At 64.7% G+C, this 23734-nt stretch overlaps 3 protein-coding genes across 32 annotated transcripts in view; 1 reads left to right on the top strand and 2 right to left on the bottom strand.

Moving 5' to 3' along the window:
* KIF1A (kinesin family member 1A) overlaps positions 1–9067 on the bottom strand; it is a 35349-nt gene extending 26282 nt beyond the window's left edge. For all 30 annotated transcript variants that reach the window (XM_068692039.1, XM_068692040.1, XM_068692046.1 and 27 more), the window contains exons 1-8: positions 8910–9067; positions 5114–5264; positions 1931–2007; positions 1655–1834; positions 1208–1273; positions 885–1063; positions 500–611; positions 69–146 (exon numbers count right to left, since the gene is read on the bottom strand). In XM_068692039.1, the coding sequence (XP_068548140.1) occupies positions 69–146; positions 500–611; positions 885–1063; positions 1208–1273; positions 1655–1834; positions 1931–2007; positions 5114–5219 (798 nt within the window). In that variant the 5' untranslated portion in view covers positions 5220–5264; positions 8910–9067. The remainder of the gene's footprint in view (positions 1–68; positions 147–499; positions 612–884; positions 1064–1207; positions 1274–1654; positions 1835–1930; positions 2008–5113; positions 5265–8909) is intronic.
* Positions 9068–9975: 908 nt separating this feature from the next.
* AGXT (alanine--glyoxylate aminotransferase) lies at positions 9976–13052 on the top strand. The gene is made up of 11 exons (XM_068692690.1): positions 9976–10274; positions 10350–10542; positions 10783–10847; positions 10936–11036; positions 11155–11225; positions 11482–11566; positions 11760–11855; positions 12076–12145; positions 12279–12374; positions 12533–12661; positions 12912–13052. The coding sequence occupies exons 1-11, from the start codon at positions 10032–10034 to the stop codon at positions 13017–13019; spliced, it is 1257 nt and encodes a 418-aa protein (XP_068548791.1). The 5' UTR covers positions 9976–10031; the 3' UTR covers positions 13020–13052.
* MAB21L4 (mab-21 like 4) lies at positions 12763–17086 on the bottom strand. Its single transcript, XM_068692689.1, has 5 exons — positions 16454–17086; positions 15514–15736; positions 14582–14735; positions 13781–14137; positions 12763–13669 (listed from the first exon to the last, which is right to left on the bottom strand). Exons 1-5 carry the CDS (start codon positions 17061–17063, stop codon positions 13577–13579), a joined length of 1437 nt encoding a protein of 478 aa, XP_068548790.1. The 5' UTR covers positions 17064–17086; the 3' UTR covers positions 12763–13576.
* Positions 17087–23734: the final 6648 nt, after the last annotated feature.

Here is a 23734-nt window from a genome sequence, read left to right as displayed (position 1 = left end):
ATACAGCGTGCAAGGAATCAGGCAGGGAAAGGACAAGTGGCACCCAGGGACCCGCACCATGCTCTCACCTTCAGCCTCGTGCCCTTCGCGCCGGTGGAGTCAGCTCGCTCGCTGCCAGCCAGGTCCACCAGGCTGATTTTGCTGACCTGCGGGCACAGACAGCAGCTGTGGCAGGCTCGGCTCATGCCTAGTGTGCGGGCAAACTGCCCCCCACCACGAAGCTGTGCCATCAGCAAGGTGGGAGGAAACACCTTCAGCAACTGTGAGCCCGCTCTGGAGGCGGAGGTGGGTTTGTCCAGAAGCAGGGCTCACATTCCCACCACCAGGGGCAGTGGCCACACGGGGCCAGAGATGTCCCTCCACGGTGGTCTGGGAGCCCAGCGTGTGGCTGGGATTTAACCCCATCACGTTTCAGCCCCCCAGCAGCCACACGGTGTCCCCCCACAGGCACTGTGGCACACGGAGCCCTTGCAGCGTTCCCCTGGGGCTGTGCCCTCACCTTCTCGGTGGTGATGTCCGTCTCGGCATCGTGTCGCTTCTGGGTGAAGATGATGTTGAAGACGGCGTGTGAGCGGCTGCTGGTCTCGTTCATGTTGGTGGCAGCCACCGTGCTGCAGGGAGAGGAGGGCAGAAGGTGTGACACTCTGCAGGGGACTGGGGACAGGTTCAGGACAAGGAAGGTGATGGGAAGGCCACTGCAGCCAGGAGAGGACTCTGGGCTCCAGGAGTCAAATCGGGTGACATCCTGCCTTGCCTGGGGACCTCAGGCCCTGCCCACAGCACCGGGGACACAAGCTTCAGCCCACGTGTAGGTGCCTGGGGACACCCTTTGGGGACATCTGGAAGCCCTTCAGATCCTGGTGTTCTCCCGCTCCCCCACTCACCGGGCCTTGTTCCCTGAGTCCATGAGATCCTGGATGTCATTGTAGGAGGTCACAGCCAGCTTGGAGAGGTCCTCAACATAGGGGCCCATGAGGGGATGCTCCCTCACCCGCAGGTTCCCCTTGTTCTTGGGGTTCAGGAGGTCTCTCACCCGCTCGCAGTATATCTCCATGTAGCTCACCTGGGGATGGCACACGCGGGGCTCTGGGTTTTGCTCAGAAGTAACACACGGCCGGGCACACGCTGCCGTCACGCCAGGCCTCCACCAGCCCATCCTGCCCCCGGGAAGATCGGGCTGGAGCAGGCAGGAGGCGCGGTGCCTTACCTCCACGGAGTAGGACATGTTGTCGTTGGTCGTGTCGTTGATGCGGGAGAAGAGGTCCTCACACAGCTGCGGGGGAAAGAGCCAGGCTGCTCAGCCCCTGAGCAGAGGGATGCTCCACTCCAGGGCACACAAGCCACGAAGATTTCCACCTTCTTGCCCCAAAAGGCAGAGCAGCAGCGATGGGACAGCTCTTGGCGGGGTGGCAGGAAGGGCCCTGGTAATGTGGAGGGGACCAGCACCCGCAGAGCCTCTCCCTGCTTTGTAGGGACTTGGGCACAGTCCCTTGCTCACACTGCCCGACCAAACCTCTGCCCCAGGGCCTGGGTGATGCTCCCCGTGGTGTCCCCTGACCTGCAGCTCATCTCCCCTGCTTCTCCTTCCCTCCCAGCCACCCTTTTCCCTTGTGCACCCCGCTCAGGTCAAGGGGAGCCTGTCTCCAGGCGGTACCTGTGGGATGATGCCTTGCTGGTCCTTCTCCTGCTTCCCCATCATGGTGTAGGATTTTCCAGCCCCTGTCTGCCCGTAGGCAAAAATACAGACGTTATAGCCTTCGAAGGCATGCTGCAACATCTCCTCGCCGATGTCCCGGTACACCTGCTTCTGAGATGCATAATTGATGTCTGCAGGCTGCGGAGAGGAGAGAGGGGCGATCAGAGGAGGCCATCCTGCTGCATCCCAGCCCCGCTGCGGGCTCCAGCCAGGCTCTGGCTCCCCGCCGCTTACCGTGGTGTGGGACCAGTAGGAATAGTCAAAGCTGAAGCTTTTCGGTGTCTCTTTGGGTTGCTTCGGGTTCAGGATGGCTGGGGACAGAGAGAGGGATGTGAGGGAACCGGGTGGTACCATCGCCTCCTGCATCCTGGGCAGGCTGCGACGGGCTTGGTCCCAGACAGATCCCCGTGGGCTGGAAATCAGGATGGGGTCCCTCCAGCTCCACCGTGGGGGCCAGGGAAAAGGGCAAAGGCTCTCCAAAATGCCCTGGGGAGAGTGGTGCAGGGAAGCTGCTCCTTCCCTTGGGCTGCCTCCTGCTCCATCACGCACCCGCAGCAGCGCCGCGGGGACAGCCCCCGGCACGGAGGTCCCAACCCTCCCCGGGGGGCCACGAGTGGGGCAGGAGCAGCCGCGGGGGCTCTGCCTCCTGCTTGCTCCGTGTTTTATTTTCAGTACCTGATCTCCCCGCAGCAGCAGGGTGATTAATGCCCTGTGTTAAACCACCAGCGGAAACAAGAGCCTGCTTTTTCCCATCCCCTGGTGAAAAGGACGTTGCCATGGAAATCGGAGACTGCATCTCTCCTCTTTCTCACTCGTTCGATGCCTTTTTTTTTTTTTTTCCTCTCCACCCCGTAGAGTGTTTATGATGTTTTTCTTTTTTATTTCTGAAATAACAGGCACTCGGAGAGATGCGTCAGAAGAAACCCAAAGCAGCAGGGCAGTCACGGGACGCGGCGCTCAGCCATCTCCGGTGACATTGGAACGCCCTTGCGGGTTGGGAGGGGTGCCCCAGCCCCAGCCAGGCTGCTTGGGGGGGCTGGGGGGGGCGCAGTGCCCACCAGAGGGGCATTCAGCTCCCTGCAAGGGCCTGCCAGGGCACAGAGGTGGCAGCAGGAGCAGGGTGCCCCCAGCCACCGCCATGGTGCTGGGGCTTTGCCGAGCAGCTGGAGGAGCCGCACAAATTCACCCCGTATCACAGCGTCTCCCCCAGGGTGGGTGCTCAGCTGCTGTCCTGCTGGGTGTCCATCCACAGCCCCCCCAGCACGCCAGCAGCACGGCCTGCCTGCACCGAGGCACACGGTGACCCAGCACACTCCAGCTCGGGATGGTTGGGGAAAAAAAAAAAATACACGGCTTGTTCCCCTGTGCTCCGTACAGGCTGGGTCCTAAATTAATGATGAAGCCTGCCCATGAGTGCCAGGGTCGCTAGGGAACGGGCTGGGCTGTATCAGATGGACAAGCATGTCCCTGAGCACGGAGGTGACAGAGGAGGTGAGGGGACGGGAGGAGAGCTGCCACCGCTCCTGGCTGCTGGTCCCAGCACACCGACACACACTCACTGTGTGCAGGGTCCTGTGCTGGCCAGGACAGACGGGGTGACACTGGGCTGTACGTCTGCATCAGGACCAGAGCCAGAGGCTGGCTGTAAAGGCCAGCAGGGTGGGAAGCGGGGTCAGGACCAAAAACCGCAACAGGGAGCTGCTGGCAGCCAAAGCTCATGGCCACAGCCCAGGCTGCGCCTCGAGGAGAAGCTCAGACATCCCCCGAGCTGCCACCAGGCGCAGGTCCCTGTCGAGACCCAGACCTGGGTGGCACCGTGCCTCCCCTGGGGCCGGGGACCACCCACCCATGTGCAGGGCCCCTCTGGGCAGAGGTGGCTGCAGGGGCAGGCAGAGCATCTGCGGTGTCTCCGGGATGGGGAGGCTGCTGCCGGCACCGGTGCCGTCTGTGCCGGGCACGGGGCTGAGGAGGGGCTGGGGATGGCACCGAGCGGCTCCGGGTGGCAGCCCCAGCTGCAGCTGCCCGGGGGGGGCAAGTCCCCAGCCTGGACGGGGCTGGGAAATGGAGGAGAGGAAGCGTGCCACAGCCCGCTGCGTGTCCCCTCCCGTCCCCAAAGCTGGGGCGCTCTCCATGCCCCTTTCTTTCCTGGTTATTTGTTACTGAGTGGATGGGTGCTGCCGGGGGGCTTTCCCTCACCGCCCGTCCTGGTACTGCTGGAACCCCACCTGTGTGTGGGGACCCTGGGGTTTCACACAGCTGGAAGGGGGAAAAAGGAGGTGGGGAGGAAAGCGAGACAAGAGAGGGAGGAGGAAAACATCTGGAGATATCCCCCGGCTTTGTGACAAACAAGGGACGAGTATTGAGCAGGATAAAGCAGAAAAACTACACGGAGAGAAAATCATCGTCATATTTTAAATCCCTGTGTCTCGCCATGACAACTAACATCTCACAAGGCTCCGGGCTAGAATAAAACCCTGGAGAGCAAATGTTGGGGGGGGAGAAATGCCTGGAAAAACGCCTGGGCTGGCAGCACCGGTGGCCAGGCTCCCCCTGCCCCCGGCTCCCAGACCCCCGCCATTCAGCGCCGTGCTCGCCCTGGGGGACGCGGCTCCAGCCGGGGAATATTAATGTGCTCATGGGAAGGAAGCTGGGGTGTCCCCCCCCGCCCCGTTCCCTGCAGCACCGCCACAGGAACAAAGCAGCAGTGTTGGTGGGTGGGTGGCCACCGCGAGCCAAAGGGGGCGGCGGCTGGAAATTTGGGGGAAAAAAGGGCTGCAGAGAAGGGTTGGCTCCTTCCCCCTCAGCTCCCTTCCCCAGCCGCCCCCTGCGCCCGGCGGGGCTTAATTAATTACGCCGAATGAATTATGCAGAGCACAGACCCCTTCCAGCCACGCCAAGGGGATCAGCCCGGCCTTTGTCGATTCATCCATCGCCCAGCGGCTGCAGCGGGGGAGAAAATCCTCACAGTCAGCAAAGGGCCGGCTGGGAGCTGTGGCCGTGGCACCCACACTGGAGGGGGGGGACGTGCCCAGCTGAACGGCTGCCACACTCCGAACCTGATCCTTCTTGCACCCCGGGGACCCGCCAGACGTCCCCAGCACGTCACGCTCGAGCATCCTCGCCGGCGGCACGGGGGTGGCTCGCGCCGGCGGCGGTGACGCAGGAAGCTCCAAGCCCCGCGGGCGGGCGGGAGTTATTTTAGATGCCATCCCATCTGGAGGCTTTCAGAGCCAAAGAGAAGGGCCGCGGCCACCATTTTCACCACCAGCACCTAGGGCTTGTTATTTAAAGAGGGGTCGATCCCCGCTCCAAACCCCTGATCCTGAATCGCATCCGCGCGGGGACGGGGCGTGCGCTCTCCTGATCACCCCCCCACCATACCCTGGTTTATGGGGGTGGCCCCGTGAGGGTACTCACTGGTGGTGCTTCCCGACATCTGGATGATGCATTTGGACTCCCGGCTCATCTCCCGGGAGTTGAAGGGCCGCACGCGCACCGCCACCTTGACGGACGCTCCCGCCATCGCGCCAGCCGGAGGTGGTGCTGCTATCGGGGAGCGGCGGCTGTCCTGCGGGGGGGAGAGCAGGGGGTTAGGAGAGCTCGCCTCTGAACCCCCCCAGATGGAAAAATGGGTGAAAGGCTGAGCCCAAATCAAGCCAAGAGGATGGGGTTTCCAGTGGGACTAAGCCCTTTGGGACGCCAGCATTGGTGCCTGCCAGCCATGCGCCCTGTGGTGCCCCTTTTGGGTTCCCACAGCTGGGGACAGGGCTGTAGGGCACAGCCAGCATCACACAGCCCCCCACGGGCAGTTCTTCCACTGCTTGTCCCCACAGCCCCGTGCCCATCCCCAGAGCCTCCTGCCTCCAGCCCCTGCACGGCAGGACCACGGGGAGGAAAACCGGCACATTTCGGCTCAAGGGCAGTTGGCTGACGGACAAGGTCAGACCGGATGCTCCTCGAGGTTTTTTCTGCCCTGAGCAATTCTGTGACCCTACAGCAAACGTTTCTGTTTGCCCATCCGTGCAGACTGACGGCCCCGATGTCCTGCCCTGCGCCGCAGGCTGGCACTCAATAGCTATTTTCCACTTAATCTAGCTAACCCAACGATCAATTATCTCACCGAGCAAGGGGCAGCTCTGCCAGCAGAGCCCCAAAAGCCTCCAGGAGCGGGCGGGAGATGGCACGAGGGCAGCACAGGGGCAGGGGCAGGGAGGAAGGGGCAGTGCCTGTGGGAGATGCACGGGGCAAGCACTGGCCCAGCTCCAGTTCCTTGAACCACATCGAGTGGCAGCCAGAGCAGGGCAGGTGGGTCCTCCTCAACGCATGATGGCCTTTCCCATGGCACAAGTGAAAATACAGCTCAATTTGTGGAAAATATGGAAGAAAGAAAAACCCACAGAACAGCCCCAGGAGACGGGAACCGCTATGAAAACAACTGGGTCTTGTCAGTTTGGTTTTCGGTCCCAAAAGGGGGAAAAAAAATAAATAAATAACAACAGATACGCTCTGCCCGACGGCAGGTAGATTCATGGTGCAATGGAAAATTTGCAGCCAGAAAGTGGGGGCAATAAACAAAAAGGAAATAAATAAATAAATAAATAAGCATAAATAAGCATATTTGTTCGTTTATTGGGGGTTGTTTTGGTTTGGTTTGGTTTATTTTCTGTGAAATGACACTGATACATGGCTGGGTGGAAGGGCTGCCGGGCCATTTCCCCCTGCAGCCCCCTCCAGCCCCATTTTTCCCCCCCAGGTGCTCTCCTTGCCGCGTGGCCTCGTGCCGCAGCCATCCCTCCCCACGTGCTGTGCTGGTGCCCCTCGGTCCTGCCGGCTCGGGGTCCCACCCCAACCTGCCCCTGGCTTCATCCTCGACCTAAAACCGTGCCTTCAGCTCCCTTGGCGTCCCCATGCCCAGCTCGAGCCGACTGCTCCATCCACCTCCTTGCCTTGCCGCCCTCCCCAGCCCCGTGCCCGCTGCGTTGAAGCAGCCCGGGCTCCATTTTCTGCCTCGAGCCGCTCCATCCATTTCCTTCGGCTTCCTCAGCTGCCAGCGCAGCCTCCCCCTCGCCCCGCTGCGCCTTGGCGGTCCCAGCGCTGCCATTCTCCGACCCGTGGCAGCGAGACAAAGGCTGCCTGTGCCTGAGCCAGGCTGGCGCCGGGGCCGCAGCCCCTCTGCGGGCCTCCCCCTCCCCAGCATTTGGGGCGGGGGTCTCCGGCCAGCTGCGGGGACACACAGCCATGGGGCTGCCCCATAGGGAAGCCCGATGGAGCTGAGGTTCCCCAGCAGGGCTCGCCGCCCCCGGCACCCTACGGAGAGAGGTGGGCGCATGGCGGTGGGGAGCACCGCATCCAGCCCCCCCTGGCCAGCCAGCGGCTCACGGGGCCGGGCTGGCAGCCAGAGTGTGGTCCCTGCCCAGGGAGGGTCAGCCAGCGCCCGCTTTAATCCGCCGTCGAGAGAAATTCAATAGCGCAGCCGGGCGGCGCTGGGAGCTGATCCAGCAGCCTGCTCCCCGCGGCATCGGGGTGGGAGGCACGGAGGGAGCCCCCCGTGGGGTCACCGCGGCCGTGTCCCGCATCCCCCCCCCCGGTAAACCTCCCTCTCAGCCACCCGAGGGCTAGGAAGCAGCAATTAACGGGATCGGCTAAGATTAATTGGGCAGGGATAAGCCAGAGAGGGCTCCCGTAATCCCGAGGATGCCCGCGCCAGCCCTGCCCCACCCCACCCTGCCACCACCGCCAAGGTGACCAGCGGGATGGGGCGCGCTGTCCCCCGCTGCCACCTGTCCCCCGGTGCCACCCGCGGGTAACACCTCCCCAAGGAACGCCGTGGGGACCTGCCACAGCCCCTTCAAGGAGCACCCCGTCCCCTGGGTGCCGCAGGGTGCCACCGGTCCAGCCACAAAAGGCTCGCCCCTCCCTAGCCCTGCGCCCCCCTGGGGTCCCTGCCCTCCCTCCAGGGACCCTCCCCACGGGGCTGCCGCTCCCCCCGTGATGTGACACAGCGGGGGACCGGCCACCCACCCCTCCCAGCTCGATGGCAAAGCCCCCGTGCTGTCCCCGTCACCAGGCCTGTAGGATTTGCTTATTTATTTATTTTTCCCCTTATGGCGGGGTTGCGCAGCCTCCACCCTGAGGGCCGCGGGAAGCATCTCCCCTCCATCCACCTGCCCTAAAATCAGCCCCAGTGCTCCCCCTGCTCCTGGGGGGTATCGGGGCAGCGTCCTCACCCCCCAAACCCCACTGGCAGCAGGATGCCCCCGCTGCCCATCCCTGCTCCCTGTGCGCGAGGGGCCGTGACGGTGCAGTTTTTCGCCCTGCGGCACCACGCGGGCTTGGGCAGCGCCCGGAGGCGAGCTGGGCCCCGTGGGGACAACACGGGGACGATGGCTTTGTCCCCACCATGGGCCACCTGTCCCCATCCTCCTCGCCACCCCGGTGCGGGACACGGCATTGGGGCAGCCTCGTGCCACCTGCACCCTGCATGGCTGAAATCAGTGGGGGCACCGCTAATGGGGTTTCTCCAGCCCCGTGAGGCTGCGGACACCACCACGGGGGGGACACCGGGTGCTGGCACCCCCTGGGGAGCTGCGGCCACCGGTGGGGATGGGGGTGGCGTGCGTGTCACCACGGTCACCCCCTCCCCTACCAAATGGATGTTTGGGCAGGTGGACACCCAGACAAGGGGCTCAGTGGGGTGTGCGGGGATGGGGACAAAAGGGGGCTGAGCAGCGGGGCCGTGCCGCAGCCCCCACCCCACAGGAGCCCCCCTCGATGTGGCAGCCCCCCTGGTGCCATCCCCAAGGTCAGTGGTGGTGGCATCTCGTCCTTGCCGTGCCCTCTGCCACCGCCGTTCACTCTGGAGCGGAATGAGGGCGGGATGGCGGCCCCAGCCCCAGCCACCTGCTGGGGGGGGGGGCAAAAAAAAAAGCATCAGGCAGCTGATGCTGGGCTGTGAGCCCCTTACCGGCACCGGCAGGGCGGGGAGCACGGGGGGCATCACCCCCCCACCCCCCCACCCCCCCACACGGGATCCTTCTGGAAGCCGGGGCGGCTCCCCTCAGCCTCCCCCCGCTGCCCGCAACATGGCCGCCGCCCCCCACACCCCCCTCACCCCTCAGCATCCCGGGGGGGGGCAGCGCGATGCCGGTGCCACCGGGCACAACGGAGCGCTCCCTCCTCCTCCTCCCGCCGCCACCGCCACCACAGCCCCTACCTGTGCCCGGTGCAGCTCAGCCGCGGGCGGGGGGGGCCGGCATGGGGCCGCGCCGTGAGGAGCGCTGAGGAGCGGGGCCGGGGCTGCGGCTGCTGCCGGTGGCGGTGGCGGTGCGGGAGGTGCCGGCCCCGCCCCTGCGGCCCCGCCCGGCCCCGCCCCGCCCCCGCGCGCCGATTGGGAGCTGATTGGGGGGGGGGGGGAAATGGGGGGGGGTCGGGGATGGAGCGGTGACGTCAGCGCAGCCCCCCCCCCACACACAGGCACTGAAGGGTTCGCGCTGCGGAACCGCCGCAAGGGCGCGGGGAGGGGCGGGGCCTCCCGTGTTGCCATGGCAACCGTAACCATGGCAACCGTTACCATGGCAACCGTTACCATGGCAACCGGTACCGCCATAGCCGTTACCATGGCGACCATTGCCCTCCATCTCCTTTCCAAGGCCCATAGGCCTGGGTCCAAAGGCCCGTCCCTGTCACCAGGGGGCAGAACAGCAAAGGCCTCCGATGGCTGTGGCAGCAGAGGGGCCCATGGCACAGCAGTCGGATCAGTGAAGGAGCCCGCAGCTCCCTCACTGCCTGGCCACCCACACGGGTCTGGCTGTGGCCCCACACGGCTCTGTAAGGCCTCAGAGGCTGCAGCCAGGTGCCGAGCAATCCCACTGCCACCTTGGTGTTTTTAGTAGCAGGGTCCCACACCTTGACCTCAGTTTGGTCCCATGTTTCAGGCTCATAAACTGTCCGGTTGTTAATGAGGAGAATGAGCTGTAAGGTTCCCAGGACAGTCTGTGTTCCTAAGGACGTATGGGCTTTCCAACCCCCATGGCCACACTCCCACATCTCCCCCTTCTTTATTAATATCACCCATTTTCTAGAAGCAAACTACCACTCCGTATATAACGATGGCAACACCCCCTCTCAGGGCACGGGTCCGTTTCATGGTAGCCATGCGGTCGCCGTGCTCATGGACGTTTGGGCAACCCCAACGGGAGGGTGCTGGGGCCGCAGGCCGGTGCTGGTGGCACATTAACCGGGCTGCGAGGAGGCCAGGGCAGAGTCCGTGCTGCTGGGGGGAGCGCCGCAGCCTGGGGTCAGGGTCCGGGGGGACACCGAGAGCTGCTGGCAGGGGATGCGCCGCGCCGCAGTGCTGGGTGCCGAGCGGGCCGCGGCTGCCGCTCCTCTCCTGCGGGCTCAGCTGTGGGGCACGGCAGGGCACCCCATGGCCACCATCCCGCCGCCTCAGGGGCTGCTGCGGCCGCTGGCCGTGCCGCAGAGGCTGCTGCTGGGGCCGGGCCCCAGCAATGTGCCCCCCCGCATCCTGGCGGCTGGTGGCCAGCAGCTCCTGGGCCACATGCACCCCGAGATGCTGCAGGTGAGGAGCCCCCGTCCCCGCCCCCTGCACTCTGCCAGGACAAGGGGGTGACAGTGGCACCGGTCCCTACGGCAGGTCATGGATGAGATCAAGGCAGGCATCCAGTACGCCTTCCAGACCCGCAACCGCCTGACGCTGGCCGTCAGCGGCACCGGCCACTGCGCCATGGAGGCTGCCCTCCTCAACCTGCTGGAGCGCGGCGACACCGTGCTGGTGGCCATCAATGGCATCTGGGGACAGCGTGCCGCCGACATCGCCGGGAGGCTGGGTACGCTGCGGGCACCCAGCTGCGGGGGGGCTGCTGGGATGTGGCCTGCTCCCGAGGTCCTGTTGTCCCCACCCTGGTGGCCTCATGTGGCAGCAGAGGGCTCCGGGCTTTGGTGGGGTGACGGTGACGTTCCCCCTGTGTACGACACCTTCTGGTGGGCCCCTGGTTAACGCCTGAGCCATGCCCTGCGGCTGGAGGCGAGCCCAACCCTCCCTGTCCCTCTGCTCAAATCCCTCCCAGGTGCTGAGGTCCGCGAGCTGCTGAAGCCTCCAGGCGAGTACTTCACCCTGCGGGACATCCAGGAGGTGCGGGGCAGCTGTGGGGCAGCGGGCAGGGGGCTGGCCCCTCAGCAGCATTCACCCCCCTGTTTTTTCCCCTGCTTTTTTCCCCCAGGGCCTGGCACGGCACAAGCCCTCGGTGCTCTTCATCACCCACGGCGAGTCCTCCACAGGGGTGCTGCAGCCGCTGGAGGGGCTGGGCGAGCTGTGCCACCGGTCTGTGAGCCCCAATGTCCCCCGCTGGGGCCAGGACATGGGGATTTATGTGCTGGGGACACGGGGTGGTGGCAGCAGGGGGTGGCAGGGTGTGGGGCTGAGCCCTGTCCTCCCCCAGGCACAGCTGCCTGCTGCTCGTGGACGCGGTGGCATCGCTCGGGGGAGCGCCCATCCTGATGGACCAGCAGGGTGAGAGCCACGGTGCCACCATGGGCACACGGGGACCAGAGGGGTCCCACATGTCAGGGCTCACCCCCCCCCCACCTGCTGCTTCGTGCTGGTGCCGTCAGTGCCCCGTCCCTCTCGGGGGACCATTGGGGTGTCAGTGTGTCCCCCAGAGCAGGGCAAACACAACCGGGACCCGCAGTGCACATCCCCTGTGCTCTCTGCTGGTGGCAGAGTGGGGCCAGTGGGCTGGGGGCTCAGTGCGGTCCCTCTCGTGCAGAGATCGATGTCCTGTACTCAGGGTCCCAGAAAGTCCTCAGCGCCCCCCCCGGCAGTGCCCCCATCTCATTCAGCGAGCGAGCAAGGTAAGGGCGGCCCTGGGAGGCGATGGGCTGGGGGCACAGGGGGTCGCTGTCCCCCCTGCTCTGCCAGCTCTCTGCCAGAGCCATCCCCACGCAGCGGTGCCAACCCAATGCTTGCTCTGGGGCTGGCAGTGGGTAAGGGGCAGCTCTGCCCTCCCCTCTGCTCTGGCTGCAGCCCTGCACTCCGCTTTGCCAGGGAGAAGATGCTGAGGAGGAAGACAAAGCCCCCGTCCTTCTACCTGGACATGGGCTGCCTGGCGAACTACTGGGGCTGCGACGACAAGCCACGCATGTGAGGGCAGGCTGTCCCACCACGTGTCGCTTCCCTTCACCCCAAAAACCCCCTAAATGCTCTGCCCCCCCTGTGTGGGTCCCCTCAGCGGGGGCAGCAGGGCCCTGCCACCCCTCCCCATCGCCCGCCCTCCTCGCAGAGTCAGGCGCCAGCCCCGGGGGGGTTTGCACGAGCCGCCCTGCGGGGGCTGAGCCCACCCGGGTGCTGCTGGGTTTTGCAGGTACCACCACACGGCGCCCATCAACAGTTTCTTGAGCCTTCGGGAGGGCTTGGCCATGCTGGCGGAGATGGTGAGCGGCACGGGGCACGGGGATGGCCCAGATGGGTGATACCTGCCCCGTGGCAGGGTCTGGGGGGAGCCGCAGGTGTTTGGCTGTCCCCGGTAGCAGCGGTGGGGCCCTACCGATTCCTCTGTGCCACCAGGGCCTGGAGAGCTCGTGGGACAGGCACCGGGCCAACTGCACCCTCCTGTGCCAGGGGCTGCGGGAGCTGGGGCTCGAGCTCTTCGTGAAGGAGGAGGTGGGTGTGGGGAGCCCATCTCAACGGGCTGCAAGGCACCGGGCGGCTGGGAGCGTCCCCAGGGGGGGCTGGATGCTGGAGAGGAGCCCCCGGTCTCCCTGCTGGGCTCTCCCCTCACGGGGCTCACCAGGATTGAGCCCCGTTGCTCTCTCCACCAGGCAGCGAGGCTGCCCACCATCACCACCGTCAGGGTGCCCGAGGGTTACGCCTGGCAGGAGATCACGGCCTTTCTGATGAAGGAGCACGGCCTGGAGATCGCCGGGGGCCTGGGGCCCTCCGTGGGCAAGGTGGGCAGCGCGCTCCCCTCCCACCTCCCCCTGGTCCCCCAGCCCACATCCATCCAAAGGGGAATTGCTGCGTGTCATCGAGCGGCTACGCACACAGTTAGTGGGGTCACACATCTTTACCGTGACTGAGGGTGATAAATAGGAAGAAACGGGGAGCTCCTCGCACGCCCCATGCTCTGTGGGAGCCGGTGCTCGCTGGGCACAGCCCCGGGTGGATTCTGCAGGGAGAAATTCGTCCTTTTCCTCCCAGGTCTTGCGAATCGGCCTCATGGGCTACAACTCGACCAAAGACAACGTGGACCGTGTGCTCGGCGCCCTGCGCGATGCCCTGCAGCGCTGCCGCCGGAGCAGGCTGTGAGCTCCATGAGCCGGGGGGTTCCTCCGCCCACCGGGGGACCTGGCAGGAGGCGCTATGGGACCCCAAATGGGGCCACACGGGGTGCGCGGGAGTGGGGCACGTGCTGGTGGCGGTGGGTGGCACCGGGCGTTGGATCCTCGTGTGCCAGGTGGGAGCGCAGCGTGCTGGCAGGACACGGCACAGGGGTGGCACTCCTTGCCCTGGTGCCCTGGCCCCACATCCCCACCCTCTCCACATCCCCCAGCCCCGACACTCAGCAGCCCCGTGGGGTGGAGGCAGGACCTGAGAGCAGGGCCCTTCCCATCCTGGCCCTTCCACCACCACCCCCCAGCTGCCTCAGCCGCCGTGCTCCTTCCCTGGCACCGCCTTTCCTGAATAAAGCGCCACGGCGCCACGCTGCTCCCCTGCCTCCTGCCTGGTCTCGACGAGTTTCAGCGCCCACGTCCCCATTTCCCCAGGCGACAAGGCTCAGAGCCCCCCGCAGCCCCCTTTCCCCTCTCCCTGCAGACAGCGGGGGTGAGCAGGGGGCGCCTGGACGGGGCGGCAGCGGGTCCCGCTCAGCTCCTCGTGGGGATTTCTCTCTGCACCTTGGCGAGGAGCTGGGACATAGCCGAGCGGCGCGCGTCGTCCTGGATCCCGTAGACCTGCAGCTGAGCAGACCCGTGGGTGGTGAGGGAGGGGAAGGGGCTCCCTGCTCGGCTCAAGCCCCACGGGCACCCTAAATGGAGGGGCAGGGATGCCCATCACGCCCCCCCGCTTACCTGGCTGAGCAGGGTGTCAAAATAGGCTGTGTCCCAGTACGCCCTGTCCCCGTCAGGGAGCCGCAGGAGGGCTCTGAGCTCAGGGTCTGCCTGCAAGCCCTTGGTGCTCGCAGGGTGCCCAAAGTGGAAGCGAAGGAAGCGCGGGGGGTCCTGGGCGAAGGCCTCCACCTTCTGTTGGAGCGAGGCGAGGTCCAGGGGCTCCCCGTGGAAGAGATTCTCCCCCGGGCGTAGGAAGTGGGGTAGGCGCCGGGTGGCCAGGCAGCGCAGGAGGACCACCAGCAGCCTGTAGACGGAGCCCTCCAGGTCCTGCCAGTCCTCTGGCGAGGGAAACAGCTCCGTGCTCCACAGCAGCACCATCTGTGGGGTGGCGAGAGGGGGTGCCTGGGGGAGCACGGCTTCCTCACCAAGGCTGTGCCTTCAGATCCCCAGCAGGAGGTGCTTTGTGCGGGAGAAACACGGACCGCGCTGCTTTTTTTTTTTCGTTTGTTGGTTTGGTTTTTTAAAATGTCTAAGAGCACGGTATGAACTAAAGCCCACTGGATTTGCTTTCAGCTGGGGCCGTTCCCTTGTCAGCGATGACTTTGCTGCCTTCGCCACCTCCGCCCCGGCGAGCCAGCACAGGGCAGAGCGCACCGAGATTGTGACACCGGGTGCCCGGAGTGCCACAAACAGGTTCGGTGGGGAGAGAGGCTTTGTCAGAGCAAACACCAGCCCCAGCCCTCCACCTCCCGGCACAGCGATGCCATCCCCAGCATCCCGGAGCACGCGGCACCGCACAGCCTGCACCGGGACCTGCCCTACCTTCAGGTGGTCGAAGGAGAGGCCGGTGCTGCCATCCTCCTCCCTCCAGTCCTGGCTGCTGAGCTGCTCCAGCAGGCGCAGGCTGTCCAGCCGGGGCCCCTGCAGGGTGTCCACTGCCCAGAGCAGCTTCAGGACGGGGAGGTGAGCCGAGGATCTGGAGAGAAAGTGGCTCTGCTGAGGGAGGCTGGAGACCCCGCGGGGCCCAGCCGAGGAGCTGGGGAAGGATATCTGCAGTGCCCAGGGCTCTGCTCGCAGGCACTGCCTCGTGCTGGCACCCTGGAGCCGAGGTTCCCCAGAGCAGAGGCCACATTTAGAGCCAAAAGCCTGGCTGCACCCTGACAGCAGGGATGGCCGGGTCCCCGCGGCACACAGAGGTTTGCACAGGTCCCTCCCAGGGGGCAGCTTCCCCACACCAGAGCTGGGAGCAGCTTCCTGCAGCCCCGCCAGAAGCCTGGGGTTTGGCCACAGCCCCAAACCCGCCCCGCTCACGGAGCAAGCCGCCTGCTCGGCCCCTCCTTGGGGCTGGGTGGCTGTGCGGGCAGGAATGCAGGTGTCACCCCAGCCCGTCGCAGCTTCACCCCGCTGCTCTCAAGAGGCCAACGTGCACACAAACCCTGAGCAGGAAGCTGAGAGCCACCACCCCGTGAGCTGGTTTAGCTCCTGCCAGCAGCTCAGGGGCCTCCTTTGGCACCTGAACACCCTGCTGGCACGGCACAGCCCGAGCAGGCGAGCTGCAGCAGCGGGATGCACGGCACACCCCGTGCACCACGGGCACTGGGGCTGCTTTCCCGTGCCCCCCAGGCAGGAAAATCATCTCGCACTTGGCTGGCAGCGCTGAGCCTCCGCTCTCCCACCCTTTTGGTGCTGCCAGCCAGGATGGACGGGCACAGGTAGGGCTGCTGCTTTGGTGCACGCGTGCTGGAGCCACTCACCTCCAGCAGCGGGGAGAGGCGGGGATGAAGTGAGCCTCCGCCGTGGCCTTCTGGAGGCTGCCCTCGGGGAAGCCCCTGTCGCGCTGCCGCCCCTGCAGCCTGAGCGGCTTCTGCTGCCTCCTCACCACGGGGACGATGTCGAAGCGGACGGTCTTCCAGCCACCACGGATCAGCAGGGACAGCTCTATGGCATCTTCTTTCAGGTTTTCGGCGCTGAGGTCACCTAGATGCGGAGGGTTTGGCCATATCGCGGGAGGAGAGAGGTGAGGAGGTTACCGCAGCCGGTCCCGCAGGCTGAACTGGGTGTGCACTGCAATACCTGCAGGCTCGTCCCACCCCACTCGAGTCATCCCTCTCCAATGCTGCGGTTTGGCTGTGGTTCCCCGGCGAATGCCATCTCCAAACCCCGCTGGGGTCATTTTCGGGAAGGAGATGCATCGCTGCCGGGGGAATCGGGGCCGGGCCAGCGGAGCGGGCACAGCAGGCACCCACGCAAGCCCCGAGCGGCAGAACAGGGCTGCACGGTTTGGCAGCAGAGCTGAGCCAGGAAAGAGAACGTGACCTATGAAATATTGATCAGGAAAGGTCTCGGGCTGCAGGGGCAGAGGAAGAGGAAGCATGGACTTGGCTGAGGAGGAAGGAGGGAATGGTGGGCGTGCTGGGGCCGGGGTAGGACACTTTCATACCCTCTCTGCCCTTTTTACAGCCTCCTCCAGGGGCTGCCTGCACTGGGCGCTGTCAGAAGCCAGCGAAGCGAGGAGTAAAGCAGCTGGGGCAAGCCAAGCACGCCAATTCCCCATGGAAATTGCAAGGACTAACAGGATAAGCATGCCCATGCCAGCACCCAGTGAAGGGTGGGCATGGCAGGGAGCGGTCGGCGTCCCCTTCCTCAGCGGGGAGCCAGCTCCCAGCCGGGGCCGTGCCCCGGTGCCATACACACCTGGCTGGAGAAGGAAGCGGCGCTGACAGTGCACGATGGCCGAAACAAGGAGCTCTTTCAGGTGCTGGAGGACTTTGCCCGGCGCCAGGTGCCGCGCGGTGCCACTTCCCCGCTCCATATCACCCGCGCTGGTCCAGTCCTCCACGCCGGTCACCGCAGAGGGCACTTCAAGGTGGCAAGTGCCCAGTTTCCCAGGCTGGCACGGAGATACCCGCAGCGCATCACCATCGAGGCGCAGGGGCACCTCCACCCTGACAGCATCCTCGGAGGTGCGGAGCGTGAACTCGAAGGCTTCCAGGTTCCTGCAGTAATCCACGAGGAAGCGGGGCTCCGCGCCGTGGACGTGCTCCAGGAGGGTCAGCAGGATGTCCTCCGCCTGCTGGAACTGCTGCACCCTCTGCCCCTGGCGGGACACGATCACCCCCAGGCAGCTGTGCCAGCGGGACCCGCCGGCTGCCATGGCTGGGGCTGCGCAGCTCCGCCGGCTGCGAGTGGGAGCGCGGCGCCGTGGGATGGAGGGCGGGGAGGCAGCGGGTGCTGGGCGGAGGGAAACCCCGGCTGCTGACAGCTGGGGCGGGAGAGACCGAGCCACGGCATCGCCCCACGGCATCGCCCCACGCAGCCAGCAGCCCTGGCAGAGGGGTGAAGGGGAGATGGGGCCGGGATGGGGCGAGGCGTGGGGCCCCTCTGTCCCCAGGGCGCCTGTCTGTGCGCACCCATGTGGCCCTAAAACCACACAACCCCTGCCTGCCCTTCCCCAGTGCTTTGCCCTGCTGTCGTGCACCCTGCAGAGGGTGTGGGTGGTGGATTCCCTGCATGCCCCTGCCTGCCTTCACACCGGGGTCCTTCCCCCTGTCCTTCCTCCAGGAGAGGCTGGAGGAAACAGAGGTTCAGTGGTGCCACCCGATGCGTGGGCATCCCCGCTGCTCCACGAGAGCCTGAGCCCTGCTGGAGGCTCGCAAGCGGCCGATGGGTACGGATGGGGTGAGCCCAAATCCTTCTCCGCCTTCGCAAAGCGGCTCAGGAGCCTTTGAGAGAGGCTTTTAGGGCAGAAATTTGCAGTGTAAGGGACCGGCAGGGTGAAGGCTAGTAGGCCTCAGTGAATCCAGCCCGTGCTGTGCCCCCAGGAGGATGGCTGGGGCTGGGGCTGCCAGCAGGGGCCACGATGGAGACGCAGAGGAGGAGCGGGCGTGCTCGCGCTGCAGCATCTGCTCAATCCGCCTGGAAACCCCTCGGGAGCTCTCGCAAACGCGGGGTGGTTTGGCTCGTTTTCCGATCTGCACTGCATGCCTGGGAGCAGCAGGGAATCAAGGGGGTATAGGGGGGGGTCAGGGCTCGTAAGAGAGGTTCAAAGGGGTACACGCACAGGAAGAAAACACACACACCCCCTGACGCAAAGCGAGCAGGCCCTGGAGAGTGAGGAACTGCAGCCAGAACAAGTCTGCAAATCATTGACATCAAAGCTTGTTCAGGAACCAAACGCAACTGCATGAAAAAACCTCCTCCCCCAAATTCCTGCGGCGACCCTCCCCACCTCTGGCAAGCAGGGAGCTCTCGGACCCTGGCTGGGAGCATCGTGGCTTTTCTCTTTGCTTTGGGCAGGAGCAAAGGCAGGGCAGCCAGAGGCTGGGTGCACCAGCATCACCCCAAGGTCTCCAGTCGCATCCCTGCTCGCGGCTCCAAACTGGCCTCGGGTCACCCACCAGCTCGTCCTGTCCCCTCACATGGGGCACGGCTGTGGGACCGTGCCTCAGGAAGGCCACGGATGCTTGATACAGTGCAGAGGAAACAACAAAATGCTTCAGGGATGAGCCTGGCCCCGCAGCAGGCTCGCAGGACGCAAATCCTGCCTGCAGGTGAGAAGTGAGGGGTGTTCAGGGCAGAGCAAGGACGGGTGAGCGAGCAATAGGCTCAGGCTCGGCACAGAAACACTCGAGGTGAGGCGTCAGGAAAAATTTCCTAACAGCACTGTCAGTTAGGCCATGGAACAATCTTCCCGAGGAGGTGCTGGAATCGCCACCGCTGGAGTGGTTCGTGCCTGGTCTAGACAAGTCACCCGGGACGCTCGCGGGGAACGGCCCGGCGCTGGCAGAGGGGCTGGGCTGGATGAGGTAATAGGTCGTTTTCCATCCCTGCGTTTTATGGTTCTGCGAATTTTCACTCCGTTAGAAACGAGGGAGAGAGAAAACAACCAAAAAGAAAAAAAAAAAAAAAAAAAAGAAGAAAAAAAAAAGAGCGAGGGCGAGCAAGAGAGAGGAAAAAATAATAATAAAAAAAAAAAACGCTGGTGGCACGGGGGTGGCTCAGATGGCACCCATCATGGCAGAGGCACCGCAGTGGGATGGGACCCTCAAATCCAGCCACTGCTCCTCCAGGCTTCCTGGGGGAGCCCCCCAGCCGTCGCCACCCCCCAAAAAGACAGCGGGGCCTGACGGAGAGGCAGAGGTGCTGCTGGAGGCCAGGACGTGGGAGGCAGATCTGCCCCCCCAGCAGACCGAACCCGGCTGCTCTGCCTCGTTCCCTGCTCCAGCGTGGGCTGGGGGGCTTGGGGGGGCCACGCATCCGCCACACGCACCCCCTAACGCGGGGATGGGGCCAAGCGGAGGCGATGAGGACTGCCCCTTCCCAGCAGCCTCCCGCACGCCCCAGGGAGCCAGGAGTCAGCCTCGGAGCAGAGCGGCCTCGAGCAGAAAGGACAGGATGGGGTGGGGGGGGGAGAGGGAGGCAGGGGACTGCGAGAGGAAGAGAGAGTAATTTAACATGACAGGCTGTTTATTTTGGCAAAAACGGCCTCCTTTCAACAGATTTCAAAGCCCAGCCCCGGGGCTGGGGGGGGACCACACAGACAAGTGGGAGAGCAGGGGCTGGGGGCGGCCGATGGGGCTCCCGGACCCTGCAGCTGGGCTGGGGTCCCGCGGGCACCGGGGCTGGATGGGGACGGAGAGGGGACCAGCGGGGATGGAACAGGGACCAGTGGGGATGGAACGGGGACCAGTGGGGTTGGAGTGGGGACCAGCTCTTGCTGGTGCCCTGGGACTGGGGGCGCACACAGCGGGCGGTGGGGGCACGAACCCAGGCGCGCTCCCTCCCGCACGTGCTCGCCCGCACGCACACGTTCACACGCTCCCCCCCGGCCCCGGCTCCTTCCTCCAGGCCAGGGCTCAGCTGGAGCCTTGGCTCCCCCAGCGAAATTTCAAAAGAGGCTTTTTTTTTTTTTCTTAATAAATAAATAAATAAAATAAATAAAAAAGCTGCTAGTAGAGAAATAATTATTATAATCACATTAAGAGATTGGCCGTAAAAAGCCCTGCGAGAGCTGCCTTAGCAGGAAAGGCTGCTAGCGGCGGGGGGGTGGGGGGGCGGTTTTCCTACGCTTTGCTCTTTTTTATTCAGTCCCAGTCCACACATCCCCCCCCCCCCCTCCTTCCTCCCCTTTATCCTGGGAAATGAAAACAATTTATTTAATGATGGATCGTCCCTTTCTCTGGTCACTGACCTTCTGGGTGAATTTCTGCTGAGCTCGGCGGAAAACGCGAGGCTCGCTCGCAGATCCCATCTGGGGGAGGGGGAGGGGAGGGGAGGGGGGCGCTCACCCTCGTCCTTCCCAAAAACACAGCAGCAGTCCCGGGGAGCAGGCCGGGGAGGCTTTGGGCAGCGTCAGGGTTTTTCTGCGCCCCCCCAGACATCCCCGTGGCCACGCTCTGGCCCTGCTGCTCTGTGGGGGCTGCGGAGCCTCCCAGAGCCCCCTCACCCCATCCTCAGCTCCCCTCTCTCTTTCCCTTGGTGCTTTTGGGGGCTCGGGGGGGTTCCCAGCACCCCATCAGAGGCGGTGCTGGTGGGACACACGGTGCGGCCACAGGAGTGCACGGCTCCAACCCCGATGGGCTCCTTGGCCACTGAGCTCCCTCGACTGGGTCTGAGGGGCAGGGGCAGGGTCTTGCCCTGAGCCCCCCGTTTCATTTTTGGCTGCTCCCTCCCTCCTCTGCCCCCCCGGTGAGCAGCACAGGGCCGTGGTTTGGTGCTGTCAGCACCCAGCCCGCACCACGTCCCCCCCCCGTGCTGCCCCCCGGGGCAGGGATGGAGCAATCCCTCGTCCTGCCCACTCCCCTTTGGCCCTTCCTCTGTTGTGTCCCGTTGCTCCAAACGTGGTTCTTGTAAAAACGCATAAATATTTATACAAGAATAATTCGAAAAACATGGCCTGTCAAATAATCAAAGCACCAGCACATCCGAGGAGCTTTCGGCCAGATTGGGAAATCCGGTGCTGCTTCCCGACGCCACGCTGCGATGCTGGAGGTGCTCGCGGCCGCTGCTGGCCCTTGGGGCCGCAGGATTCACCGGTGCTGGGCAAGTGGCTGGGGTCAGTCGCGTCTCTTACTGCACAGAAAAGCAGCGCCGTGTGGGTTTGCAGCGGGTTGATGTCCTAATTAGCACGCCGGTTGCTGGTTTGGGGGCCACAGCAGAGAGAGGCTTTCACTGGAGCCAGCTGAAGCCTCTCGCTGCCTTGCCTCCTGCCTGGACAGGTTGACCTGTCCTCAGGGCTGCCCCTGGCACCAGTTTGGGTCTCAGCCCAGTTTTGGCCCCGTGTCCCGCACCAGCAGGCATCAGGAGCCCAAGGATGTGCGAGGTCTGTGAGCTGAGGCTGTGCTGAGCCGTGCCGGCAGCCCCTGCCCCTCTGTCTGTATGGAGATGCCCCCTTCTTACCCAGAGCCAGCAGGTGAGCCACTGGAGCAGAGCTCGCAGCCCCCAGCAGAGCAACGAAAGGCGGCCCTACAAAACCACCAGGAGAGGAAACAAAGCCCTCCCCACACTCCCAGCCGGGCTCCGTGCACTTGGGATTGTGCAGAAGGACCCAGGGAACCGTTCAACACCCAGAGGCCGCTGAGCACCGGTGCGCTGGGGCGGAAGGGCCGGCGGGTCAGCACGAAACGCCTCGTGTTCAGTTCAGCACATGGTTCGGATTTTGCTCTCCCCCTGCGTTACAGCCAGAGAGGCCAAGTCCAGAGGGTGTCCCCGCTGGTCCCACACGCACGTGACACCAGCGGGTCCCTGCGAGGGGAGCTGGCTCCGGGGGCGCACTGCTGTCTCCGGGCAGGAAAGGCGAGCAAGTAGCCGGGGAGGCGTGCGCGTGTGCGCGCGGCCGGGGGGGAGCCGAGGAGCGGATTAGGTTTTAATGAAGTTTTGAACTCATTGCCTGGCCCGCATTCAAAGAATGCAAGAACGCTAATCATGCACACATAAATGCGTGTGGTGGGAAGCGCCTGGAGGCTGGCCAGGAATACAGAGGTTACTGCAACACACATCTCGTGCTCCTGCTCCCCAGGCGCCTGCTCCCGCCCCTCGCCTCCCTGCCGGGCCCCGGCTCCAGCTTGCCAGGGGACACGGCCCATGGGGATGAGGGCATGGGGTGGCAGCGGGGCCCCCGAGCTGCCCGACTGAGGCACCCGGGGCTGGGTTTTGGCTGAGCTATGCAGGCAGGTTCATCAGCTGCCTGCCGTGGGCTGTGTCCAAGCCCGAAGGGTGGCAGTGAGCAGAAAGAAACGGGGCTGGGGCGGTGTTCGGGTGGCCCCACTCTGCTCTGCTCACGGGAACACAGCTCAGCTCAACACCAGGCAGAGGGGACGTCCCGGGCTGCCCCACCATGCATGGGATGTGTTCCCATCCCCACCCCAAAAAACCCCGGCACCTCTCTGCTGCCCACCAGACCTGGCCCTGGGCTGGGCTCCGAGGGTCCCAGCCTTGTTTTGGGGGCTGGTGAGCAGAAGGGGATCCTGAACGCAGCTCCATGGCTGCTGTGGACAGAGGAAAGGGGCATTTGCTCACGGAAAGGGAGCAGGAGGCGGTGCCGAGAGTACATCCAGATGGTGCGGGACACGGCTCCTTTCCCCCGCGCTCCTCCCCAGCGCTGAGCCCGGCTTCACACCGGGTCCAGCTTCTGACCCAGAGGAAATCGCTCCGGGCCGTGGCCAACAGCTGTTTTCCTGACTCGGTTACTGCTTTCAATTTACTGTCCCGAGGAGGCTGAATTCAGATAGCACATTGCCGTGTCCCAAAACCCCCCCGCATGCCGGTGGGGAGCTCCGTGCTGCCCGGCCCTGTGGGGAAAACGTGGTCCCCACGGGACAGCCGCTGCAGGGGCGCTTTGGTGGGCAGCTGGGGGTGGATGCATGGCCTGGGCGAAGGGGACAACGTGGCCACCATGCCACCTTGGCACGGGATGCTTGGGGACACAGCCCTGTCCCCGATGCGGGACCCAGCACAGCATGGGGGCTTGGCACAGCCCCGGAGGAGGGACAGGGGCCAGGTCCGGGTGGGAGCAGGGCCAGCAGATGGGGGCTTTTTGGGGGTGGGGGTGACTTCCAGTGGGGAGGGAGGGGGCCCGGGGGTCTCCCTGCAGCGGGGCCAGCACCGGGGGGCTGCATGCGCGGCGCCCCCGCCTCGCCTCCCGCACAGCGTCCCCCGGGCCGGGGAAGGGGAGAGCAGCCTAATGCCTTCCAGAAGATCAGCTGTAAATGGCCAGGGAGGGTAATTCATATCAAACTCATAAACCCTTTATTAGTGTCTCAGGGGGGAAATCCGGATGTGGCCGTTTATTTATTTTGGATTTCGCTTTTTTTTTTTTTTTTTTTTTCTCTCTCTTTTCCTTTTAACATTTTCTTCCAGGAGATTTTTAAAGGGACAGGGCTGCCTTGCCTTTCTCCGAGGTTCATCTCACTGCGGCTCGGGACAAAGTGGCCGGGGCCTGGCTGAGCACCGCGGGCCCAGCGCCTGCCTACAGCTGGGCTCCATGGGGCTGGCTGGGTGTTTGCTCTCGGGGTGTCGTGAGGGCCAAGGAGCCATGGGGTCTCCACAGCTCGCATGGAGGGACACTGACCGAGCAGATAACAGGGCCCCCCCTGGAGCTGGGGGGTTGCCCCTGTGGCCGGTCAGACCCTCGCCAGCGTGTGTGGTGTGGTGCATGTGCAGACACAGAGCAGGAGGGGCCCTAAAAACACTTCCCAAAGGGCCTCCAGGGCCCAATCCCTCATGAGGGCCACAGGGCCACCTCCCCAGCCCCTCCGTAGCACTCCAGCTAAGGCAGTGTCCAGTGTGGGCGACCATTTTGGGGACCCCCCCCTCCAGCGCTAGCACCCAGCCGGGTCCCCATGAGGCAAACTTTCCGCGGGGGGCACCCACGTAACGGCCCCCGCTGGCGGCGGAGCCCTGCTGCTGCTCGCCTCTCGCTTCAGCCCTTCCATAATTTGTTCCATTTGTTCCATAATTTGTGCCTCGGGGGGGATT

The sequence above is a fragment of the Anas acuta genome, chromosome 9 (assembly GCF_963932015.1).
Source record: "Anas acuta chromosome 9, bAnaAcu1.1, whole genome shotgun sequence".
Lineage (NCBI taxonomy): Eukaryota > Metazoa > Chordata > Aves > Anseriformes > Anatidae > Anas > Anas acuta.
The sequence above is the reverse complement of the archived record's forward strand: the minus strand, read 5'-3'. Positions and strand labels throughout refer to the sequence as shown.

Excerpts from the sequence above, each read along its gene's own strand:
- AGXT (XM_068692690.1), top strand. The coding sequence starts at position 10,032 with ATGCGCCGCGCCGCAGTGCTGGGTGCCGAGCGGGCCGCGGCTGCCGCT. Across the intron at positions 10,543-10,782 it reads CGACATCGCCGGGAGGCTGG|GTGCTGAGGTCCGCGAGCTG; the intron begins GTACGCTGCGGG and ends AATCCCTCCCAG. Across the intron at positions 11,856-12,075 it reads TGCGACGACAAGCCACGCAT|GTACCACCACACGGCGCCCA; the intron begins GTGAGGGCAGGC and ends TGGGTTTTGCAG.
- MAB21L4 (XM_068692689.1), bottom strand. The coding sequence starts at position 17,063 with ATGCCGTGGGGCGATGCCGTGGCTCGGTCTCTCCCGCCCCAGCTGTCA. Across the intron at positions 15,737-16,453 it reads CCGCTTCCTTCTCCAGCCAG|GTGACCTCAGCGCCGAAAAC; the intron begins GTGTGTATGGCA and ends CTCCGCATCTAG. Across the intron at positions 14,736-15,513 it reads GCCTCTCCCCGCTGCTGGAG|ATCCTCGGCTCACCTCCCCG; the intron begins GTGAGTGGCTCC and ends CTTTCTCTCCAG.